General features: G+C 40.9%; 1 protein-coding gene across 2 annotated transcripts; it reads left to right on the forward strand.

Annotated features, from left to right (window-relative positions):
* Window positions 1-1963: 1963 nt before the first annotated feature.
* LOC115013488 (transforming acidic coiled-coil-containing protein 1-like) lies at window positions 1964-22683 on the forward strand. 2 transcript variants are annotated; one of them, XM_029439830.1, is made up of 13 exons: window positions 1964-2301; window positions 10807-10898; window positions 14651-15083; window positions 16841-16895; window positions 17003-17078; window positions 17988-18031; window positions 19059-19190; window positions 19303-19379; window positions 19526-19569; window positions 19881-20041; window positions 20397-20503; window positions 20613-20733; window positions 20822-22683. In XM_029439830.1, the coding sequence occupies exons 1-13, from the start codon at window positions 2237-2239 to the stop codon at window positions 20888-20890; spliced, it is 1476 nt and encodes a 491-aa protein (XP_029295690.1). In that variant the 5' UTR covers window positions 1964-2236; the 3' UTR covers window positions 20891-22683. The 2 variants fall into 2 exon arrangements, with proteins under 2 accessions (XP_029295690.1, XP_029295689.1); XM_029439829.1 differs by lacking the exon at window positions 1964-2301 and adding an exon at window positions 8535-9088.
* The last annotated feature ends 3759 nt before the right edge of the window (window positions 22684-26442 follow it).

A 26442-nucleotide genomic window follows, 5' to 3' on the forward strand; every position in this document is an offset into this window, starting at 1 on the left:
CTAAATATTATAAATAAACAATAACATACAAAGTAAATATACCTTATACAGATGCTACAGAAAACAATTCTTGAAAATATATCAATGTATGTTCACTTTTTTTGTTTGTCATAAGGGTTATTATATACACATTCAATTTAACTAGAAAAATGTCAAAGTTTGGGAAGGACTTGAAAACTACTAGTATAAGATTTGTCGTGTAACTCTGAGAAAGGGCAGTGACGAAACAAAATGCAGAACTGTTTCTGACTCAGCTCCACAAAAGGTGCATTTAACAACTATGCCAATTATTGTGTTACTTGGGTAAATATGCAAGATTTTAAAGTAAATTTCTCTGTTCTTGTTTGAAACAGAATTGAAAGGGGCACAGTCTAACCCGTAACCATGCTTTGTACTAGTTTAAATGATATAATTGTGAATTTTAAAAAGGTTTCCCTGTGGTCAGAATCCTATTATAGTTTTCGAGTGCTTTCATTAGCCCTATGTTTGTTTGTGGATTTTATGTCTGTTCATTTTACCCTACCAATTTACAACTCAATAATAGTTGTGAGAATATCCCCTAATTACAGAAACATATTCTTCATATTTGATCTGGAAAAGATGTGGCTCTTAGGACATTGTCATAACTATAAAGATTACTTTTATTGAGAACTACAACGTTTACATCCTCAACCTCGTTACTATGGCACGTTACCTGAGCACGCGCTGTCGTGAGGAAAGCACAGCATCACTTGCAGCGGTTAAATTGACTAGCAACCTCGGACAACAACAATTATAAGGCAAGTTGAACTCTTATAGTTAGTTTTGGCGTTTGTTTTAAACATACTCTTTAGAGCTATTTGCAACATGTTATACTTGTTCGTGTATTTATGTCTACAGTCTATGGTTTTCGTAGTTTATGGCGCTAACAAGATTAAGCTAGCACGTTACTGGTTTAAAAGTTACATATTCATACAGAAAGTCATGGTACATAGTAGGCTACTTATTTATGCTAGGTGAGATGTTTGTGAATGGTATGTGATGAAGGTCATAGTGAGCCTCATGTGATTCATCTTAGTGGGAGAAAGTTATGCACCAAAGCCTCTTAGTTATTCTCAAAGGCGGGCCTGTCCTGGGCACCGGTGTCGCAAGGTTTTTAGCCATTTCTGATTTTATCCAAAGAGACTAACATGATGGAGTAGGCTGCAATCAGGAGGTATGATTTCCTTCTTTAATCATTACGAGGCTCTGCTGTATTGCCACTAAATAGGATGAATATGGCTTTCTCTTACACTGTTGGTTAAACTATGTCTAACTAGCTACTTCATTCTTTCTTAAGACATTTTTTGTCCAAATGACCTGCATAGTTTGACCAGATTTTGAAGTGTGTACAGGTTTTGTTCCAGGGTAAGAGATCAAAATGCAGTGATTGTCTCAGTAAATGAATGCAAACAAGCTTAGCTCTGACAGTAGTGTGTGTGTGTGTGTGTGTGTGTGTGTGTGTGTGTGTGTGTGTGTATTGTCATGCTAAAACTCAAAGGGGGCTGTAGCAGTGGGTATGGGGTCACAGCAGGTAGTGGGAATGTGGCACGCACAACAAGTGGGGCTGTGTTTTATGCCGCCAACTCTCCTTCCATCATCTTCCATCCCACCCCCTGGATCTCAGATCTGGTATTCAGCTGATTAACAATAGAAGACACTCTTTCACGCTTGAACAATACTCTCAGCCCCATGAAACACACACACACACACACACACACACACACACACACACACTCTCGCTCTCCACCTACCCCCTCCAATTCATCGGACTTAGTGTGCTTTAGACAACCCCCGTCACACACTCCACCTCTCTGTTTTTCTCCTTCTAAAGGCTATGCACTGCCTGCCTGACATGTAGAGAGAGAGAGAGAGTGAGAGCGAGAGAGAGCGAGAGAGAGAGAGAGAGAGAGAGAGAGAGAGAGAGATTGTGTTGAGTGAGGAGAAGCAGAGCGAGGAGGCGGGATTGTCAGCTATTAATGTGTGATCAGTGGTACTGAAGTCTTTTGACTGTGCAGCATCAACAGAGACATCCAAAGAGAAAGGACGAGGAGAGGTTAAATAATCACAAGTCAGTCATGAGAAGCAGTGCTTTGTGCGGCTCTGACGTTGAGCCAGGCTGTCTGGAGGAGAGGCAGAGGTGAACCTTTGGAGGAGAAAAGGGACGCACGGAGCATCTGTGACAAAACTGAAACAAACAGACTCGGCGGCTGTTGCCATGGGGGGCTCCCTAAGCCAACACAGGAAGGGCTCCGTCAGCTCTCCTCGGAAGAAGAGCAGCATGTAAGATGAGATGCTTCATTGTTTTGTATGTTTGTGTGTTGAAGTTCCTAGGGAGAAAAGGAAAGGCAAGAGTGGGTGCACTTGAACACAGATCAATTTCGACCTTTGGTACTTGAGATTGTGTTGTCTTGTGTGTAAGAACCATATACTGCATATATAAGGTATGAACTCAGTGCTTCTGCATCGTATAGCAGAAGAGGAGTGGGGAGATAAGGGGTTGAAGGGCAGTGCTGGCACCTTGATGCTTCCTTTAGAGCCAGTGCTTTCCCTGCTGGACTTAAAGCAAATCAGCACATCAGAGTGCTCTGCAGACAGCCTCTCTTGTCCTGTCATGCTATTTTGAATGCTACTTTGGTATTCAAATCTAAGGAAATGGGGAAGAGGCAGAGTCGTACAGCTGATGACATTAGCAGAGAGGCTAATGTAATGAGCATCATGCTCCTGAAATTAAGTGTCATTGGTTTTAACATTTAACAGGAGCTTTTGTAGTTTCAACTGTAGAAGAGATAACGCCACTTCCGGCTATTATTTTTTGCAGCTGTGACCCTAATTCTAAAGTGGTATTTTAATCATACAAGTGGTGCAGGTATAGCGGATCTTCCTGTTCTGTTTGACATCCTTAAAGTACTGTGTGATGTATGAACTGCAACTGGCTGGAGCCTTTCATCTTTGTCAAAATGAAGGGAAAGGAAATGAAGATGTTATTGCTGAGGCATTCGTCAGAGCGTAAAAGCACTTAACTGCCATGCTCCCTCTACTTTTTCCCCTCTAATCCTTTGTAGCAGAGAGTGAGTCCTCTCACTTTGTCCCCCGAGCTGATCCCAGTGATGCTTTGTATCTTCAAAGCTTCTGTAAGCCTCTTATAGCGGAACACTTTCTCTCAACAATCGTAAATAATCAGGCATATTTCAGCCAGTCTTTTCTTAATTGTCGATGTGTTCACTCACTGATTCAAGTCATGGAGAACAGCGGTTTTAAATATGAGAAGCAGTGCCGCCATGTACTTAAAGCAGATTCTGTTTGGTGGCAGGGAAACACAGCGAGTGACAGAAAGGCAGGGACGTGAGACCTCAGAGGGACTGACACTGAGACAAAGCCGTGTTAAAGGAACGATCATTGTTATTTTTGTGTTTTCTAAAAATCTCACTGATCACATAAGCATGCTGTAGTCTTTTGCATCTGTGTTTGTGTTAGGGTAGGTGGGGGTTGGGGTCCTCCCTGTGGGAAAACTGGGAAGCCAATAAATGCCGTGGGATCTCAGTTTTCAGCTTCTAGGTCTAATTTTAGTTGCCTTTAATCATCTATTTTATGGCCTAGAGCAGTCTTGGATGTACAGTCGACTTCCTGTTTTCCAAAACCTTCAAAAATCCAGACGGTCCCTCATTTGGGAAGAGGCTGACTTGCTCATTTGGAGCTCATTTATTGCTGCACTGGTATGAATTCAGGCCAGTGTACGATGAAAAACGTTGGTAATCTTTAGAGAGACACACACATTGTGAATACATGATGACAGGCACAAAATGTGAAGATGTACATTTTAAATATGCATAAGCCTATGTTGGTTTTGCTTGCCAGAGTGAAAGTGAAACTCACTGCTGAATAATGTTGAAGTTAATACCTACAAACCTTCACTTGCACACAATTATTATGGATTATGTAGATAGATTACAGTGCAATATATTTTATTTAATATATGGCATTTTATAGGGATTCCCTACGTTGTTATCAATGGCTCATTCTAAGATAATAAAAACACAATAATTCCTAGTTTCAGATTACTATTCACCAATAAAAACATAGTTATGAATATTATATTCGATTTCTGCTAATAGATCCCCCTAAATACTACACACTGGACCTTTATAAAGGGATTTACCGGGGAATTAAATGAATGGAAACATTATAAAGTAGAACAGTAGGGGGTGTGTTACCTCGTTGCCCTGTGCGTGCATGTGTGTCCAATGTACATGCACTATTGTCTGGGAATTGTGTGCTTTGTGTCCCTGTTGGAGGCAGGAACAATAGCTCAGTTGGTGCCTGTACATGACTCCTCATTCTTTCTGCTCTTTTGTTTTATCATGCCTCCTTCAGTTAAGATATTCTCATATAATGTAGCATGGTGAGTGCTTCGGCCTCATTCAGTCTAACTCTGCTCACCCCATGCTAGTTTTCTGCTCTGATTGCAGCTAATCGTGTGTTCCTTATTAATGATGCAGAGATATCAGGGATGTAAAAACAGTTGTGTTTCCGAGAAGCACATCAAAGACTTTGCTGCATCTGTCTCTCTTTTGTATTTTATCTTTGTTAAAGTATATAAATCAACAACAGATATAAAGTAAATATCATCCGCAGTGTGCTACTCCCTTTCTGTGTGTGTGGTGTCTATATGCATCAGAGTGTAATGCACTTGTGACCATTTCCTAAATGGTTGCCATGATGAAACTAGAGATCCTTTCAACTCCCAAAGGTGACTGTCAGACCTTTTATGTATCTCCCTTGCTTTCTCTCACAAATCAATTCTTCCCTCAGCTCCTTTTGTCTTCTTTGCTCTTTCATCCTGACATTGTTACACTAAAGGGATGGCTGAATTTAATGCTGCTGTTTTTATGTTATTTTGTTTTATATATGAGGAATCTGAGAGTCCAATAATGAACACTAGATGGAGCCATATCACCAAACAAGCCAACAATTATGACCCAGCAATATTATTCTGTTTAAATGCTGTGAGACATTACACAGACAGACAGACTGTCAACAAGTTCATCCCTCTGTCGATCCCAGGAGGAACCTTTCTTTTTACATTTGCGCTCATGTTCATGTACCACATGAAAAACATACTGACAAGCGCAATAATATAGTTGGCATGTAGCCAAACCAGATATTCATGCCCCTACCTGTATCACCTACATTTACATGTTCACACAACCACATAGTTGTACATGGCAGACTGTATACTCACAGCAGAGCATGTGCCTGGAGCATTATCCACCACAACTTCCTTTTATTATAAATATCTTTTGTGCCGCTCTCTTGAAACTCAACCTCTGAGCATGTGGTGTCTGTTTCTCAACTGATCCCCTGCTGCACAAGAAGAAATTCATTTGTTTGAGATAAATAGAAGTACCTTGATGAAATATGAAAGAAGCCACTATCAAGTATTTTAAGGGTAGACGGTTTATTTCTCCACTGCTGATGTTTGAGTGATAAAATAAAGACATCATAGCGCAAGTTTTCGCTTAGTCAAGGTTTAGCATGACAACGGCACGTTTGCTGTTGTATGTGTGCTCTGTAGATGTTTATCAAAGTAGACATATTTAAAGGCATTGCTTTCTACATTTCTTTCAGTGTAACTTGTAATTGAAACAGGGTTAGTGCCCAAGTCTAAAATTAAAAGAATGAAAGCTGCAATTACACGCCGCAATATGAAAATGTTGGACCAACAACATACTGACGACTTTGTTACTCTTAGCAATACTGGGTGTTTCTATTGTGAGGATGTTAAAAATCTAAATGGCTCATCCACCTGGGGGCTCGACTGCTCAGTAATTTCCACACAAGTCCAACTGTTTATCATTATTTCATTGTATCCTACTTTTCCTGATGGTGGCGCCAGAGGAAAAGACCGGGGATCTGCTCGAGTGTCTATAAATAATCTAATTGAATGTAAATCCACCCATTAATCTTTAAGATACCTTGTTATGACGCAAATTGTTGGTCAGAGGAAATGTTGAGCTGATGGTGGAACTATATCTTCTGTCATCACAAAGGGGATTGAGAGCAGAGATAAAAACAGGCTGTGATAGTTGAAGCTTCTCTGATTCCCTCTCTGTGTGCACACACATAGTTAGTTCTCCCATCACCTCTGTTGTGGCTCACTGACATGTTTCTCATTGCTGATTTATTCTTAGCTCATAACCACACATGCTGCTATCCGTCAAAGCGTAATTGATGATTAAGGATGTGCATTCTTGCTGGATTAACGGACGGGGGTTCGGCGTGTGTGTGTATGTGTGTGTGGTGTAATATGTCCACCCTTGTGTGCTAAAATGGCAGCTCTAGATCGCATATGGTTGTATGTGTGGGTTTGCCACTCTCTCACTGTGTGCTATTTGTGGTTTCACGGTATTACATAAGAGCTGAGTCTTTCCCCTCTCTCTGTTTTCCTTCTTCTCTGATCTGTGGCTCGTGTCTCTGCCGGTGAGAGCGTCAGAGATATCCCCTGCATGTTGTCTCTGTCTGTATAAAGACATGTGTTTTCTGTGTATTATTGTATGAGTAAAGGCGAGTTTACAACTTCAAGGTGAAGCACAGTAAACAGTTTGTGCGACTCAGGATGTCTCTTACTGCTTGAGGAGGTTTGTTAGCTTTCTCTATCCACTGTAAGGCGGACAGGTTTGGCTTCTCAGCTCTACCGACTGACAGATAAGAAACAAAGGAGGGAGAGGAGACAATGTCAGGAATGTTTACGAAAAACAAAGGAACATTTCAGATTCCAGTCCTGCCCAAAAACTCACTTTGTTTTTCATTCTCATCCTCGTTATCCCTCCGTCTCTCACTCCCCATTTTTAATTAATGCTGTATCCCATCTGCCGTGTCTCTAATTTGCTCCATTTTTCAGTCCAGCACTCACAGATTGAACACAGCATCTTTATCTGTGTTCACCAGTGTGTGACATTATTTCTGAGTGTGCACGTATTCATCTATCTGTCTGCCTCTCTCTGTGGACCAGCTCAGTGTCAGCAGTGACAGAGCTTCTGCCTCTCTTCCCCGGTGTTTTCCACATGTGAGCAGTAAACGGCAGGAAAAGGAACCTAAAAGTGCAAAAACCAAGAAAAGCATCTCTGGTGCCTCCCTTTTCTTTCCCTGCTCACCTTTTTCACAGTGGCTGAATCATCCTCCCTTTTTTAGATTAGTCATGCTCCATGTTTTTTGAAAGAACTCTCCTCATGTGACCTAGATGTTTGTGTATGTGTGAGAGAGAGAGAGAGAGAGAGAGAGAGAGAGAGAGAGAGAGAGAGAGAGAGAGAGAGAGAGAGAGAGAGAGAGATGTATAAATGTGGAAGCCTTAGTTATATAAGCCATCCATGTACAGCCTCAGAGGCACATGTGTGGATGAAAGTGTGTGCGATGAAAGCTTTAATCCAAATGACTGTCAGTCCGATGGTTAGTCGCACCATGACTGTTGAATCTAGGTTTGCAGTATTGATTTCTTTGCTGTCTGACCTGGATGTTTTCAGTGAACAATAGATCCTCTGTAGGTTCGGTCACACGTCATGGTATTAACGGCTTCATTTCCAGTTCAGATTTGATCTGTTTGTGTGGAGTATGTATTCAAGGTGCATTCTTGTAAAGAAAAGATATCTTTGCAACTCTGTGGCTGTCGTCTCCCTTTATTTATCCTGAGAAAATATGCAGAAGTGCTCTTTTTCTGCAAAGCTTTGTGTCACAATGACAATTATCCACGGCCTCTGCTGGGAGCTGCGAAGTAAACAAACCATTTACAACTCAAATTACCTTTTAAACTCATTGTGGGTTGCCACGTCAGAAAGTCACATGTAGATCATTTGGGCTTTACTGCGTTTGATAGTTTTAGGGAATTAGGGAGGGTGTCGTTTCAGTGAGGGGGCTTTTTTTTGCAATTTTATGAGTTTATGGGGGATACATTACGAGCTTTATATACAATCCGTACAAGCCTCCTCACTTCCGCCCTTTCTTCTCCTGTTCTCTTTTCAATATCAATATTCATATTTCTATTATCAATTAATCTGCAGATTACTTTCTAGATTCATCGTTTCATTGCTCTATAAAATGTAAGAAAATAGTGACACATGCTCATCCCAGTCCAAGCTGATGTCATTCAAATTTAAACCCGAACATATTCAGTTTAATATGATAAAAAACAGAAAAGCAGCATTTGAGGGTCTGAAATCAGCATTTTTGCATTAAAAATGACTTCAATGATTAATCTATTATCAAAGATAGTTGCCAATTATTTTTTTGTCGATCAACTAATCGTTGCAGTTCTACTCTTCATCTCCTCCTTTCTTAAAGACACAAACATCTGGTAGTTTGTATATCCGAGAGTAGCCAGACGCTTCTTTGCCTCTTAAAACAGGAAGCATTGCCTCTCCTCTCCCCCCCTCTCTTCCCTTTTCAATTGGCAAACCCTGAAAGACTCGAGAAGAGGGGGAGGCAAACTCCTGAGAGCCAGTGAGCGAGTTAGCAAACACGCAGGAGCAGGGCGAGCCGATGTCTGTTAACCAGCTGATCGTCCACCCAGACAGAGAGGGAGAGGGGAGGGGAGCAGAGAGAGGAGTGACTACTGATGCTCTGGTAATCTGCACTGTGTGAGTCAGTGCTGTGGAGAGCAAAACAGCAGCAGCGTGAGACACGTTTCTCTCTCACGGTCGTCAACAACACAGAAGAGCACTATGGGAAAGCAGCTAAGCTAGAGGAGGAAGTGAGACAGCCACATAGAAAGCAAGAGCGGCAGAAGCTTGCGTTACGAGAGAGAGAGGCAAAAAGACAAGTCAACAGCTTCTTTTTGAAGTAGAAAGGACTGTGGAAGATCACTGAACCTGATCGACAGCAGTAACAATCTAAACAAATCCAGAGGAAAAGGAAGTTTACTATTTCATCTCGCAGGTGGCAGCAGGTTGAATCCACGACGTGGTGCAGGGATGTCCTGGTTGTCTCCGGTCCAGTGGGCCAAATGGACATGGTCAGCAGTGACTGGGGTGGCGGGGGAAGAGGGGCAGCCCACATCTAAGGATGGCAGAGAGGACAAGTAAGAGGGCTAGGCCACAATGTTTGTGTGTGTGTGTGTTTATGTGAAAGAGTGAAGAGAGAGAGAGACAGAGAGAGAGAGCTTTATAATTGGATTTCAGTTAAAAAAAAAGAATATCTGGAGAGGTAAAAGTGATTCTCTGTATTTGCTTCAGATTAAAAAGCGCTACATTGATTGTGTGTTTGTGTGATGACGACAGTTTCCCCTGAGTCATACTGACAGGTGGTGGATATATACACACAGACAAACAGGCTGATGTGATGGTATAATGTAGGACTCCATCCTATGCTGTGGCTTGGTCCTGCTGTCATTGGCTAAAAACAGATTCTTAGACACCCAAACTGCTGAGTCCCTGCTTTGTATGCACCATACTGTTTCTTTACGAGGCACCAAAGGCTGAGGATATGACTGTAGGCTTGTTTGCATGTGTGTGTGTGTGTGTGTGTGTGTGTGTGTGTGTGTGTGTGTGTGTGTGTGTGTGTGTGTGTGTGTGTGAGAGAGAGTGAGTGAGAGAGCGGTTTGGCAGTTGGTGAACAGTTGCTGAAAGTTGGGGGAAGGGGTGAAAAAAAGCCACAGTTTCCAAAGCTTTTGATTCTTTTTCTATCCATTTCTAGTTTCTAAGTAACCATCCAAGATTGCAGCCAGTGGGGCCATCACTGGGACGTGATTCAGTGTGTGTGTGTGTGGGTGTGTGCAGGGTGGGGGGTGGGTATGTATATTAGGATTAGCTCTGGCTCCAGAGTGTGTGAATGTGTTTGTGTGAACTGGTATCAGAGGTGGAGTGTGGTTGGGTATTGGCACGGGGAGCTTTGTTCCTTCTCGTGCTGTTTTTCATTAGAGTGCGGACGTTTTCATGTGCGTTCAAGTGGATATGAACAGGGAACACACACATGTACACACACAACCACATAAACTCTCACTCTCTCTGTCTCTCTCTTCCTTTTTGTCTCTCTGCAGTTAGGAAATAAATTTGGGCTGGGTGTCTAGGCAGCTGACAGGACAGACCAAAAGACTGTGTGTGTGTGTGTGTGTGCGTGCGTGCATGTGTGTGTGTGTGTGTGTGTGTGTGTGTGTGTGTGTGTGTGTGTGTGTGTGTGTGTGTGTGTGAGAGTGAGAGAGAGTCTGGTGGGACACAGTGTGTCCTTATTACGGGACAAAGGATGCAGGTGGCCTTGTAGGACTTCACTTCCTCTCCTCTCCCTTCCTCCGACTTCCTTTTAAAATAGAAGCTTGTTTATTTTGAGCTGCTTTGAACTCTTTGAAATCTGTTGTTTTTATGTCACTTGAAGAAAACAGGAGCTTGATATTAGAAAGCCAAGACTTATTTGTTAGAAATAATTTTACATTGCAACACACAATCGGGGCTTTCACTGTTATATTTACATAATTTAGCTGTTTGTAGCGTTTACATGTCTTTATTTAGACTGATCAACATTTCCAATGCCTCGTTGTTCTCACAGACAGTACACTGCTGTTCTTATAACTTTAAATCAGGCTATGTGATTTGTTTTTATCACATGCTAAGTCACTTTATGAGAATAGTTAATTTTGTTTTATGGATCATATTTGTCATTTCAGCACATTTTTGATTTCAAACGGGAGATATTTAGTTCCAGATAACTTTCCAAACACTCAGTTGTTTCTGTCTCTCTCTCTCTCTCTCTCACTTTTCCTTTTCATGACTGATGTTTTGTTAAAGTCTCTCTATCTCTCCACAGTTCAGACTCGGAAGGGACCTTCGAGACTCCAGAAGCAGAGTCTCCAGGTGTTGTGAAGCTATTGACCCAGCTGGACAACTCCAACCACACAGGTGAGATGGCTCAGGGCTCTTATACTGGTCAAACTCTGTCACACCTGAAAGATACCGACACCCTGTCTGATGTTTTCAGGGAGGTTTTTGGTACCCACTGAAATGTGTCTGTAGCACAGAGTATCTGACAATTTATATTGTTTACTTCTCTTATCAAATGTTTTAGTTTAGTCTCTTGTTTTTTTCTCTCTAAGTAAGGTTGTTTCTTTTGGTACCGAGCTTCTTGTTGCGTATCATAAGGACTGCAACATTTCAAACATTTATTTAGTTTTACCTTTATTTAACCCGGGGAGACCTGGACAAGACAGGCAGCAGCGCAAACAAAAACACATAGTCACAGACAGAAAACACAAAAGGAGACAAAATGAAAAGGAACCTAAAATCAAACATAAGGAACTCATATTTCTAAAGACAAATTTAAAAGTCAGTCAGTCAGTTTCGTAAACAGGTATATACAAAAAAAAAAATATATGAAGGAATTCACCTCTAATTCTTTCATTTTGGATTTAAAGGCATTTAACAAGATTAATTAATTGAATTTCAAGGTTTTCTGCATCACTTTTCATGCCGAGGGCGCAGAATACACAATTTATTCCAATTTCCATACGGGCATTTGGGACAGTACCCGGCCTGATACTTTGGTACCGTAGGTACGAAAATGTCCACTGTGAAAAGTTCACCTGATGAATTCTACCACTGGTATCATTAGTACTTTAAATCAACACCTTTTGGCCATAGACACCATCACTTCTACAGATGTGAAGATCATCAACAGGCTTGAAGTGTCGGCATAAACCTTTGTTTTGTTCTGTCTTTGCAAGAAAAGCTTAAACTACATTTCTATTGGACAAGCAGCAGCTTCCTCCTGTTTTGTGCCGTATAGCAATCCCGCAGATTTTGGCAATTTACCTCCAGTCATTCATTTTTTTATTATGCAGATAGTTTCACTTGTTTTTGAGATATTTGGCTTAAAGACTAGGGTTACTGCCCCTTTAATGTCAGCATAGTAATTACACTGATGTATTGAGACCAAAGTGGAATCTACGTTATGTCTGCCACAGTGTCAACTTGCCTACTTTTGCTGATCACACAGATTAGCAGACATTGTGTATGAAAAATGAAAGGTAAATCAGCCTCTCCTGTTGGGCACAGATAGTAAATTGGCTGATAAATAGGCAGTAGTTGAATCTGGCCTGTTTGAAGCTGCCAGAAAAAAAGCTGTCAAATCCACAGCCCCCTCCTCACCCCTCCCCTCCCAGTGCCCTCCTTTCACCCACACAAAAATAAGTACCACTCATTACCATGGTAATAGATAATCTGGAGTGCATCTTCTGTGCTGAAACAAATGCTATATGACTGATGTTTGCAGAATCTGTGTCTCCATCTCCATCACTTTCCATTAAAGTGATTGATTTTGACATACAGTGTACATGTAGCAGGATAAAATTGGTCTGCATGTTTTGGATGGCTCAGCTAGTTTTGACCGCAGCATATGGGAGGCTGTGCCAGGTAATAACAGAGACATTAATGTGTTTATTATTGAGTCTAGTCTGCAGACAATAACAGTCTCATTTTTATGCTAAAACAGTCACATGGTCTGTACAAAATCTGGGTTAGTTTCATAAATAAAAGATCGACTGTGTGGAGAAACCAATATTCTGGTGGACTATAATTAGACGATAATGGCTCAGGGGAGAATCACGTCTATTAGTGGGAGCAACCACAGACTGCAATCAAACTGTATGTACTGTTGCACCCGAACGTAGCTGAAACCTTAGACAGCTATTTGTCTACCTATACTATCTGTTTCTCTCTAACTTCTTTCTCCAGTCTGCTTTTCCTCTTTTTCGTAGAGTTGTGAAACTGTAATAAAGCCTGATGTTGTTTTAGTTGCTAGGCCACGTGGTGGTGTGTGCTCTGCACTCTGGGTGTGGTTCCTCTTCATCTATTCCCTTTCTCTGAAGGGTGTATGTGTCTCAAAGTACCCAGATTTTGAGCAGAAGCTTACATAAACTTGCAATATTGAATGCATGACGTAATAAGCCCTCAGTCAGGACAGACGATGTGAGAAGCTGTTGCCCGCCCAAGGTGAAACCACAATAACTCGTGTTGTGTGCAAGTTGAGAAGAAATACAGAAGAATAAAGGGGAGTTATTTCCTTTTTTATTATTCTGTGTAGTTGTGCGAGTCTTTACAGTGGGAGTGGGTGTATCTTTCAGTAACAGAGAGTCCTGTGTTTCAGCAGCAGTGTGACTCAACAGAGACCAGCCTGCTGCTGCAGTCGTTAGCTAGCCGTTAACGGGATGTGTGAGGAGGACACAGGATGTGAAGTGCTCTGAGAGGAAGCCAGCAGCCATTTTAAATGTTCTAACAGGAGGAGAGGCCATCCACTTCAAGTTTGGTTGTAATGTTTTGGGACAGAGAAGATCTGCTTGTCACCTTCTACCTTTCTGACAAGAGTTTCTCTGTTGATGTTGGTAAATATGCGTCCCTCTGAAACTCTGTATTGTGTTGTGGCCCAAGGTTCTTTCCCGGGTCCTTTTATGTTTGTTTGAACTAAACTTCCCATTGACCAGATAACAAGTACTTTTAAAGTTGTCTCCTATCGTTGCTATGTAGACGATTGTAAGAGTGTCCTCCTCTGAACTCAGTTAAAAATGACGTAAGGAAGAGGATGGAGTGTGAAGACAAACAGGCGTTTAATGTTCACCAGCTATAACAGGTAACACAGGCCTCACAAACGATCAGCACTTAAATGTCTCTTGGTCGCTCTGCTCCTCTCACGTCTCTTCTTCTCGGACTCAGCCTACTGCAAGAACCAGGTTACCATCATGCTCATTTTATGTGATTGAATTACAGGATTCTGTCCAGCTGAGTCACTCCCACCTCTCCACCAGCAGCCGGCGCCATAACCACACCCCACTGCCACAAAGATATTCAATTATCACCCAACTGTAGTCTGTAATCGATGTTTTTATGTTATCAAACGACAATGTGAAAGGGGTTCACTTGTGGAGATGAACCTACAGACGAATATCACCCGAATCTGCAGCTCCCCTCCACTTTACAGAGCTTGATAGCGAGTTTCAGCTCATTGTTTAGCTGTCTCCGGCCCTCAACATTAACGCTTTTGTTCACTTTCTCCGCTCTCAAAGCATCGTTTTTAGCCACAGCAGGCAGCTTTTGTTCTAGGTGTCGTTATGGGCCAGGCACTGACTCCTTATCAGCATGTTTTACAAAAGCAGTTGAAGGAGTTACAATAATGGAATAAAATCTAATGTCACTTTGAGTCACAATGTGTTTCAATTGGTCTGGATCTTTCCACCTCCCGTTCTAACTGTTGTAACTCCTTCAACTGCTTTAGCAAAACTTCCATGGATCGTTAACAGGTGGTCCTATTTGACACCAATGTTGATTTCTTTACACTCATTTTCAGAATTTAATTCAAGATTCTTGATGACTTGTACAGCTCTCCAGAGTCATGCACCAGCCTACATCAGATATCTACTGCAGACTCACTAGGGGGGGGGGGGGGCTGTGTTTTTCTGTGTGTTTTTGAGGATGTGGCTCCTAAACTTTGTGACTCTCCCTTTGGACTTTGGGTGATCTGTAGACATCTTTAAAAAACTAAAACTTTTAAAGACATATCTGTTTAGACTTGCTTTTGTGTAACTTGTTTTCACTCTTTCTATTCCTCCTGTCTGTATTATATGTCTGTTGCTTTATTTATTTTTAATCTTCCCTTTTTAAAGTTTTCCCTGAGGTTACAAACCACTTTCTGGACAACAACTCCAACCAGGATGTCGGCCCAGTTACATCCCAAGAGGTCGATTCCCTGAACAACCTCACCGGCTCCTCACCTAACGGCCGCAGCTTTGGTTTGCACCAGAACCTCAACCTGACCCTCAGCAGCAAACCCGGTCCTGGAGGGGGGCTCTCCTCACCCAGCTTTCTGACCCAGCCTCAAGCGCTCCGGCCCCCATCGCTGTCCGTCCTCTCCCCGCTAAACAAACCCGATCCTTCGGAGGTGGACGACAAGGCTCCGGTGACGCCTGACTCCAGCCCGGACTCAAACTTGATCCCCAGTCATGACACTTGTGTGGACGCCGACTTGCTTAATGGCAACATGAACTCCTACACGCAAAACACAAAACTGACCTGTGAGACCAACGGCACAATTATCACGTGAGTAAAAGACAAACGTACACAAAGGCCTCTTCAGTGGCTGAAACTAATGTGACTCACTGATTCTCAAGCTGAACTAACAGTGCTCTCTCTTTTATGGCCGTAGTAGGGAACATTAGTGAATGCTCGCCATTGTGCACAATGAACCTGAAGTGATCGAAGTGTTCCCATTTTAACCAACTGGCCTGTTGTGCATCTTTTAAAAGTTCTGTCAGCTGATGTTTCTCTCCTGCACGTCCATTAATCACCAGCGGTATTATAGTTTTAAAAGTTTTTATTTTATGTTTTGTTCACTTTCATTTTTAGTTTAGTTGTCACAATGATTTGCTTGTATCATCCACAGAGGCAGATTTAAGGATGTTTTTCAGTCTTCGTAGCAAGATGAAGTATTTCTAACAACTATTTTGTGTTTACTGACAGAAAATGAAAGAAAGAAAAGTTAAAGTGTCAAACAACGCCCTCTTGTGCTGCTTTTCTGTTCTTGCAAATAAGAATGATGATTCACATCTCTATTATCTATTACTTTATTTGTATCTCTGGTTGGCCAGTTCAGTTATGTGCACACAGATGGTCAGATTTGAAAGTTACTTCAAATCAATGTGCACTGAGGTTCAATTTAGTTTTGTTGATTTTTCTAAAGCTAAATAAGTGGTTTGATATGAGCGACACAATACTTGTACAGGAACAGGGTCTATGCATTGCATATGTAACGGGTTACATCTTGCATCTTAAACCAATATATTGTGTATATATATATATATATATATATATATATATATATATATATATATATATATATATATAGTATTTCCAGTTATTACATATTTTCCATATTAAGATAAAGGTAAATTTCTCTATACAGTTTATTTTATTAGAGGGTTTTTCTGCAGTCATTTCTTGCAGCAGCTGAAACTATTTTAGATATTCATCGTACTATATTCTTTGTCTTTTTTTCCTTTGCCAATTTATTTTTTATCATATCATATTATTGGTTTGGGAATTTTGCAAGATTTTAATTGATCTATTATTTCAATATTTTGTTTTCTACATGGTTTTTATTTCCATTTTAACCTTAAAACTCCCACCTGTGTTGTTTTCAGTCTTTTTATTTACTAAACTATAATAACCCTGCACTCACCTTGTGTTTAACCAAATCCCTGTCCCGCCCTCTCCTGTGTCTTCCCTTCCTTTTCATCCCAAACCTGTCATTCTGTTTCCCTCTGCTCTGTGTGGCCTCAGGACTGCTGAGCAAGTCCATTTCCTCTGTGTCTTGTTGTAAGTACTGTATAACTGTGTGTGCAAACGTGTGTGTGTTTGTAACCTCAGGCCTTGCTGTTCTTAATACAAGTTCTGTTCCAGGCTCACGTCACAGCCTGCTGTGGTTTTCACCTGACCTAAATGTACCTTCAATCACAAAGTGAAGGTGAAAAAAAAGTAGATTTAGAAAGTAGAGGAGAGAGAGTGGTAGTGGAAATCCTGTAATTCCCTCTAACTCTCTGTACAACGGTTCTTGCTCTTAATTTCCATTTGGCCACAATCTCTTTCATTAATCTGCTTTTAATTCTGCGTAATTCAGCACTTTTAGCAGAGCATGCGAGCTCAGCGCACACACAGAGCAGAGCAATGAGGTCTGGCTGCAAGGCTTTCTGTCTCACCTGCTTCCTCTTATCATCATCACACCCACCCACATGCACATACATGCAGATTTATGATCAGTTAGTGTTGACACTGATGTTGTTATTGGCCTTCATTCTCAGAAACTCCTGTAAAGTGGCGCAGAACCAGCCGATGCAAAAGGACTTCAGTGGACAGGTAAGAACCAATGATGTGTCTGCCGCTCATCTGACTCATGTGGTAATATTATCAATAGAAACGCTTCATATATTCAGTGTGGTTGATTATGTTTGCGGCTGTTATAGGATGAGCTTCATGGAGGTCACGCCACGGACGAGGAGAAGTTGGCGAGCAGTGTCAAACCAGACAAGGACCAAAGTGGTGAGTGACAGGATCAATGAAGATTGATTTGAATGTTGTGCAACCCAAGTTACAGTGCACACTGATACCGCAGTGAATAGTTGAGTTATCAGTGAGGGACTCTACTGTACAGAGATCAGATAGACAGCGTTCTTCACTCGATCAATACCGGACAGAAGGTCATCTTTGCTTTGCTGTTAAAGACGCGCAAAGTTAATGCTTCAACATTGAATGATTAACTTTACACGTCATTGTGCACTGAAACGTGTGACGAGTACCACAACAGTACGGGCTGTCTGCTCTGTTGCTGTGATAAAACACATCAGATTGCGTGATCTCACAGGTGCCTTCAGGCCGCATGTGACACAGCTTTAGTTATCGACTGCTCTGATCTGAGCAGGCCGCACTGTTACAAATGTTGCATAACAGTCACGTGCAGTAGCCTGTGGTTTTATTGTTTCTAAAGGTATGACATTTTTTTTTTTTTACTGTGAACAGGCTATTCTCAAAGAGAGTTTGCAATGTGAACAAACGGTACATCCACATAAACCTGTCATTGTCAGAGGAAGTGCCTTGATGAAATTCTGCAATACATTTCTTAACTGTCATTGAATGTCATATATGCAGAACACGAAGTGCAAGCTAACTGCCAGTTAATTTAAAGCAAGACTTAAGTAAAACTTATAACAACACATTAAAAATATGATATAGTATATTACAAGTCATGAGAATACTTCTAACAGATCATACTGAAAATAAGTCATTCTTATCCTTATCTTATATACATTTTAATCATTGTCTGCCGTTCTTGATGGTAATATTATCATACTTCTCATGTACTGCTACCTGCTGGCCATGATGAGGAACCATAGGACATTACAGGCCGCATTATCCCAGATCCTAAATTGCATGTGTGTCACTTTCTTCCAGTTCAAGACCATGTGACATCAAAACCTGAGGACTGCTGCTCTGTGGTAAGTAAATACCACAATTAATGATTCATGTTCTTTTCCCTACATGTGCCGTGTCAGGCCCGTATACAGTCATTTTATTTATAACCATTGTGGTAACACTCTCTAAATAATAAAAGCAACTGCAATGTGATGCCATCAGTTACCACTAGGTGGGGGTGAAACATTATTTTGTTTTGTTTTGAGTAAACTGCCACCATCCCTAACAGAGAATAGAACTGCTTGGACATGTCCAGACGTGTCCCAGCTTTACGTTTCACTCATCATAATGGTCACATTGTCAAATTGTGTTAAACTCTTTGTGGAAGTAAAGTGTGTTGTGACTTAAAAGATATAATAGACTGCCCAGCTCTGTGTTTAGAGCCACCTGTATCATTGTCTAAAGCTGCAGAATGATCGCCTCGCTACACTGTGCTGTAGGACAGCAGGAGGTACTTATGGTCTGCCACCATGTTCATGTACTCAGGTGATGAATGGATTTAGATTATCATTCAGGAGATTAGAATATGACTGTCATAATCCAAAGAAAGGACAACATGAGAGATGAGAGAGGCAGGGGGAGGAGAAGAAGAAAGGATTGACAAGTGTAAGAACGCTGATTGAAAGGCAGGAGGGATACAGGGGGAAACATGAGAAAGATCATTTGAGAGAATAGAGAAAAAATGAATAGTGATAATTTGCAGTTTATTACAGACATAAATGTTCCTTTTTGTTTGTTTCTCTCACTAATTGGTTTATTGTAACTAATTGGTGATAGGCTACGACCTAGTGCTAGTGAAGGTTTTGTATTGGCCTACAGTGCGATCAGTTTCTCAAAAAGAAATCATTTGCTGCACAGAATATCATACATTCATTCTTATGAAAGACAAATATTAAAAGACACAATATTAAACAACAAAAAGGCCGAAAAGATTATCTTAAAAAAAATAGAGGTAGTGAATAATATGTTGTAAATTATTGTTTAGGCCGGCTGACCCCCCTTTAGACTTCTGGATGTACAATAACATTGATTTCCTTCTACCTTCATCAGTTCGAGGACCCATTCAAACTGAAGAACAAGTCGGAGGGAGGGGAAATGCAGAAAACAGGAAGTCAGGTCCTGGATTCCATCTGCATCAGCGAAGCAGAAAAACAAGCCGTTCTCACCCTCATTCGAGAGGAGGTACATACTTTAATCACTCTCATCCAGCATGAAATATGTCTTCAGCGTGTTTGTTTTCACCTGAATGGATCGTGTAAGTGTTTTCTTTGAATGCACAGTTATCTCTTTTCAGATCATCACTAAAGAGGTGGTGGCCAACGACTGGAAGAAAAAGTACGATGACAGCAAACAAGAAGTCAGTGAGATGAGGTTAGAAAACCTGTTGCTGCATGTTTTTTATTTTACTCCGCCATCACTGATTGACTTTGAAGATGGTCATGTGAGGTCATTATAGACTGAAACATTATGTCTATAGTCTGTCGTAAGGATAATCATGTGTTTCCTTTTGATTACAGGAAGATTGTTGCAGAATATGAGAAGACAATCGCTCAGATGATCGGTGAGTAAAAAGAGCAGACTTCTATTTTTCATGTAACCATACATTTTACTGCAGCTGTAATGATGTAGCTGTGTCCTTGTATCTTGTACTGTGAGAGTCCTGTTTTACTGACTTTATTCCACATTGTCTTGTAGCAGAAGAGACAAAGCGGCAATTAGAAAACATACATTTCCCCCAAGTCTTTTCTCTTTATTTTTGAATGTATCCTCTGTATCTGCTAAATACAATGTTTCATGCTGTTACCAGACTGAATACAATAAATAAGTTATTTAGCCACAGCACAATAATATCTTCTTCTTCGCTCTTCTCAGAGGACGATCAGCGCTCCACCCAGAGTTCCCAGAAGGCTTTGCACTCTGTGACGACGGAGAAGGACGCCGCCCTGGCAGACCTGAACTCCGTGGAGCGCTCTCTCTCTGACGTGTTTCGCCGTTATGAAAATATGAAGAGCACCCTGGAGGGCTTTAAGAAAGTAAGCGGACATAGTGCATGTTCATGTCCAGATAACTGCTCAAGGAAAGTGTCTGTTGCAAGTGCTGAGGTGCTGATAGTGTTGCAAAGTAGAGGGCTGGAAGAGGAACAAGGTCAGAATACAGTTGGAAGGTATCCCTGATAAGTGGCAGTGGTTGCCTAGAGGTAAGAGCAGCAGAGGTTTACATTAAAGGTCACTAGATAAACCGGACCCTCAACTCAATGAATACGTTTTCTTACTCAACAACTTCTGCAGGATTAAACTCCTTTATTAAAGCAGTTTACCCCCAAATCATGTCCCACAGCTGGTTTAGAGCTGCAATAACACTGTGCTTGTTTTTTGTTTCCTCGTACAGAATGAGGAGGTGCTGAAGAAGTGTGCTCAGGAATATCTGGCCAGAGTCAAGCAGGAAGAGCAGAGATACCAGACACTAAAAGTCCATGCTGAGGAAAAACTAGACAAGTACGTATTGGATTGAAGGGAAAGTCTAATTTTCCCGTCGAGCCGGTTATAACAAAAACGTAACAGGTTTGAGAAGCTGTTAATTTCCCTCATTACACGCATCTCTCAGGGCCAATGAGGAGATCGCTCAGGTGCGTGGAAAGGCGAGCTCAGAGAACATGGCGATGACGGCCAGTTTGAGGAAGGAGCAGATGAAGAACGAGTCTCTGGAACAAGCTCTGCAGCAGAAGGTAACAGGCATCCTCATCTTTCTGCATGCTAATTCTAGATCAGAGATGTATTACATGTACATATTCATCCTTTGTTGTGTTGTCATAGAATCAAGAGATGGAGGAACTCACCAAGATCTGTGATGAGCTGATTGCCAAAATGGGAAAAACAGACTGAGAGACACTCCCTGTGAATCAGCCAGTGCCGTCCCTCCGGTCCCGCCTGACAGCGACGCCCTGTGCATGCCCTCAGCAGCTCTCATACTCTCTGCCAGCCCTGCAATCACAGAGACTGCTTATGTACAGATGTCTAAAGTAACTTCCTGTATACTACAATTGCACTACTTGTGACCCGAATCAAGAAGGTTCTGTACATGCTAATAATTGTTCTAGTTGGAACTCTGTTAAATGTATGTGGTCGCAATGTTTTGTTAGCATTTTTGCCCATTACGAGGCCATCTGGACCTCTTGTGCTTTCGCCCATCATGCCAGCGAGCAACAACCTGCTTATGACTCAATTTACAATCCCAGCACCTCAACAGGTAAATTCCCAGCAACTCCTGGGATGACTTCATACAGGCGGGGTTGTTTTACAGTTACTTTTAGGCATACAGTATATTTCGATGGGCTTTGACAAGGATTGTTTTATATTAAAGCAACAATCCACAACATTTATTTTTTCTATAAACTAAACTCTGAAAGAGAAAAGCTCAGGGGTATTGTGTGTGGCGGAATGAGGTCAGGGTCAAAGTCAGACTGCACAAGAACTTTTTAGGATTTAGGATTATTTGAGGACATACAGTAATCCTCGGAGGCCTTGGTTTGTTCATGAGAGATACTGAATCCAGAACGAGTCTGGACCACATGTCACTCATGACATTACCTGGATTCTGGACAATTCAAGTAGCTGCAGAATATTTATCAGTCACAGAGAAGCATAATAACCTGACAATCATAGACTTACCTGTGATTGTGTAAATGTGTGGCGTTGTCTTGTCCGATCCACAAAGTCAGTAAAGAGAAAAATGTATCCTGAAGAGTGAAGCGCTAAATCAACTCCACCACTGTACGTTAACTATCCTGTCAACTGGAAAACATTAAAACATGGTGACCATTATAAGATTAATAAGTGCTGCAATATGTCACCTTTTTTTCTTCTTCTTTTGAAACCATCACTGTGTCACAGATTGAGTTTCCACTAATCACACTTACCTCTCGCCACAAAGGAGACTTAAGTGTTCGACAGTGTCGTAAGAGGTTTTGTCTGTTGCTTATGCGTAATGAAGATGTGAGCTCTGATGCCTGTATTTACAGCTACTCAGCACATAAATCTGTTTCTTTGCATGATTAGTTTCATAGCTTTGTGCTACTCAGAATGGAAATCGTTTTCTCAACACACCAGTAAAACTAGTTGTGAAGTAATGACTTAGAAGGGTTTGACTTAGTAACAAGTATCAGTGAAAAGATGGAGGGAGTTTTCAATACTTGCCTTTTTCTACAAAATAAATGTTCTTTCCATTTAAAAGAAATAAGCTAAATGTCTCTGCAACATTGATGTTTATTGAACGCTTAACACAAACTACTACTTGCCTCAATATAATCCAGTAAACAATACGCAAATCTACTATTTAAATCAGGCAACAAGACAACTAAGGTAAAATGTTTTACAGTTTTAAACACACTGAAAAAGTTTAAATGTCTGATACCCAGACTATTTACCACTATGTAATCCGTTTAGGACAAAAACCCACTGATGTGCCACAGTTTGTATTTGTGCCGTCACCTCTCAGCTGGTTTGACTTTGCTTTACAAAATACTGTTTTGACACTTTAGCCTCTTTCTTTAATTAATGTTTGTAATTGTAAATTAGAAATGAGGATCTCACACTTGTGTTGACACATTGAGAAGACTAACAGCGTGAGTGTGTGTGTACATTTGCTTGAATAAACAAATATATAATTTGTTCTAATACAAGTTGTTCTTGTTTTTTGTTTTTTTTTACCTCTGGTAACAAAGTTATGTTTCCTAATCAGTTTGTTGGTTTGGTTGTCAGCAGGATAATGGAGAAACTTGTGGTCCGAGTTTTATGGAAATTTATGGACGGGTGTAGCATGGGCCAAGGAAGAACCCATTACATGTTGGAGTGGATCCAAATCCCAGGGTGGATACACAAATTCTTTTTTACTTATATAAACAGCGGTGGTAGAGGTCTGCGCTCTCCAAATGCCCTTCTAGTAACATGGGGTTTTTACAGTTGTTCATGATTACCTTTACCACAGACTCAAAGCAGAAAAGTAAGAATTCTTACAGTGTGTGTGTGTGTGTGTGTGTTAAATGTGTCAGTATCTGTGTCATGGGCTCAGCTTTAGCCTTGGTATTGGTAATGATGCACAGTGTTTACATCTTGCAGACTTCCCAACACACAGCAACACACTTTTACTCATCCCAGCTGAGGCTGTGATGTTCAGCTTCATTCTGCATCCACCCTTCAGAAACTGTCATTACAAAAGTAATTTTAGAATGAATACTAAAACAAATGACCACAAAGTTCTGTTTATAACACTGAACTGTAACTGTGTCTCCCTGTTAAAGCTTGCTGGGTTAAGTCTATTACTACAGGCTGCTGGCTGTGCACCATACGGAGAGATTACAGAGATAAGATCTTAATGCCCTCAGATACCTTTCTCGTGCCTAAACCTCCACCTCAACCCACGCTGTCCCCTCCATGAGAGACTCCTCCCAACTCGTCCACTCTTTCTCTGGACTCTGGAAGATACCATGATCGTCAGCCAGCTGCCATGAAGACTGCTCTGGCCCTGCTGCTCCTCATCTCTTTGGCCTGCCACGGTAAGTTTCTACAACACTAATATAAAACACTGGATTTGGGGATTCTGTGATAAAGAGGATACAGGATTTTTGTGTCCTAAAAGCAGACCTTGATTGAAGATTGTTAATGTATGCTGTAGAAAAACAGTTTTAGCTTCATTTTCCATTTAAATCTGTCACAGATTTAAACCTACAAGGCTCAAATGATGTATGTGGTTGAAAAATTAATACAATAGTGTGTGTGTGTGTGTGTGTGTGTGTGTGTGTGTGTGTGTGTGTGTGTGTGTGTGTGTGTGCATACTGAATGGACGTTTAATAATAAGAACATATGTCAGCATGCTTACTCTCGTCTGTGAACAAACATGCTTAGTGTCAAGTCAGGTGCTCTCTCCTGTTCTGTCTGCAAAGGCCACGCCCTCACGTGTCACTCATGCGTGGCGTCCAATGAGGACGACTGCAACCGACAGGGCTCCACCTCCTGCCCTCAGTACGCCGACGCATGCTCCACCATCTCAGGAACCAGTGAGTAATCACACACACATACAAACACACATCCACAGAAACAAACAAGTATGATTTGGTTGAATAAGGTATTGTACAACGCTGCAAACCAACTGATTGTGTGAAGAAGCAGTTTAAGGAATTGTTAAACCTTAAAATAGTGCACAGGTATGGAGGACATAAATTGCCAAAATAAAAAATAAACAAATTCATTTTAAAAACTTGATAAATAAATAATATGCCATTAAATGTACTGGAAATAATATAAAAATAATAATTTAGGCATTAATTAATTGATACAAATTTATATATATTCTGTTTTAAGCTGCTTTATTTCCTTGGTATTAATGTTCCTACTATTCCTATTTATTCCTCTATTCTTTTCTTTATATATTTCTTTATGCATTTCTTCTTCATTATTCAAATGAGGGGGCTGTTATTCATATTGTGTCATGGGGTTAACTTTTCACCTATTGGTTGATCGACATCAGGGGATGTAAATAGATATGGGAATTAATACAAAGGTAAATAAATGAAAATTTTAATTAAAACAAAAATATAAATTTATGTCACATTTTATCAATGAATTAATGCCTACATTTCTTTTTAATACTATGTTGGTACATTTAATAAGCATATTAAATGTAATCAAAAATCCATTGACAAAGAAGAGGTTTTATACTTTATACTCTTTCTTCTTATGTATATATATATATATATATATATATATATATATATATATATATATATATATGTGTGTGTGTGTGGTGTGTGTGTGTGTGTGTGTGTGTGTGTGTGTGTGTGAGTGTGTGTGTGTGTGAGAGAGAGAGAGAAAGAGAGAGAGAGAGAGAGAGAGAGAGAGAGAGAGAGAGAGAGAGAGAGAGAGAGATCATAAAGGCACCCTCTCATCATTTAAGAATGCTGGATGTCATCCCGGCAGTTTGCAATAACCACAAACCTCTTTATCCCTATATGTGTGTGTGTGTGTGTGTGTGTGTGTGTGTCTTTGTGTGTGTGCCAAATAAACACAAGTCTTTAATCACTTCAAAACAATTAAACTGTGAACGTCTGCCAGCCTTACACTAATCCTTCTCTCCTCTGTCACGCTTCTTCTTCTTCTTCTTCTTCTTCTTCTTCTTCTTCTTCTTCTTCTTCTTCTTCTTCTTCTTCTTCTTTTTTAGACACTGTGATGAAGTCATGCACGTACAAGGCTTTCTGCGAGAAGGCTCACGGCGTCGGTTCCGGAGCAAAGATGGAATGCTGTTTTGGCGACGACTGTAACGGGCCCCACCGGAGCCACAGCCACGGGGTTCACCACCACAACAGCGCAGGGGCTCTGGCCACCAGCCCCGTCCTGCTGATCCTGGCCCTGCTGCTGCGGATGGCTGTCAGTCAGCTGTAATCTTTTCTTTTCCTACAGTGATTCAAAGTGAATCCATCTGGTCATTTGCTAGCTTGTCCATCCTCCTCTTCATTGTGACTGTGCCCCTCAGAGATTTACAATCCAAGTTTACAACAAGTATTTGAGTGGCAGAGAGTTTCACATGGTTCAAGAATATTTAAAAAGTGTGTTTCTGATGACTGTGGTGCAGTGAAGGAGGTTGGTCCCATAAATACAACTTTAATCACCTTTGATTGTGTGTTTTCTTTTTTTAAACATTAACAACTGGAATAGTAACTGGTGGCATTTTCAGTATTGTTAAGCAGAAAGTCAAAAGTCAACACTGGTCTTTCTGTAAGTTTAATTCAAACATCTGCAGATGGACGCGCAAGCTCAGTCAAGCAAGAGAGCCCAGAACAGAGGAGAACACATTGACACTGACATTTGCAAGGTCAGGAAGAGATAGTACATTAATCATTATCTCTACGCGAGCACAGGACAGAATCTTAACAACACAGCTGAGTATTTCAGGACATCATTGTCATCATTGTCTCCGGACACAACCAGTTTGTACTTTTGCAAATGATTAAAACACAGGATTTCTTACAGATCTGGAAATGACAGTAACCTAGTTATCTTATTATATTATCTATAGTGGTTTGTTTACTTTCAGGTGATGTAAAGCTGCAAATGCTAACCCCTGAACCTGAGAGTATTTGTGGTGACTAAGAGTGTACAAAGTAAAGTACCCATGTTTTCTGTTATAGCCTGGTGTGGTTTCAGTAGGTGCTGGGGTGTCTCAGTGGGTAGCTAGTTTGCAGCTTGCTTCACACCATAGAACCACATTATTCACCTGTGTCGTTGCCATGGGAAACACTAAGGAAGTATCTTAACAAAATGTTTAAAGACTTTGTTGTAATTGTTACATGTTTGTGCATGCCAGCTTGTCTGAATAAATATATAATCACACCCTTATTTTTTGCGTGTGTACAATGTGTGTTTGTGTGACGGAAAGATCACCT

Source organism: Cottoperca gobio, chromosome 9 (genome assembly GCF_900634415.1).
Source record: "Cottoperca gobio chromosome 9, fCotGob3.1, whole genome shotgun sequence".
Classification (NCBI taxonomy): Eukaryota; Metazoa; Chordata; class Actinopteri; order Perciformes; family Bovichtidae; genus Cottoperca; species Cottoperca gobio.

Bases quoted from the DNA above. Each gene is read 5' to 3' on its own strand.
- LOC115013488 (XM_029439829.1), top strand. From the start codon at position 8,982: ATGTCCTGGTTGTCTCCGGTCCAGTGGGCCAAATGGACATGGTCAGCA. The intron at 17,079-17,987 runs GTGAGTGACAGG...ACTTTCTTCCAG, and splicing joins ACCAGACAAGGACCAAAGTG to TTCAAGACCATGTGACATCA. The intron at 19,570-19,880 runs GTGAGTAAAAAG...CGCTCTTCTCAG, and splicing joins GACAATCGCTCAGATGATCG to AGGACGATCAGCGCTCCACC.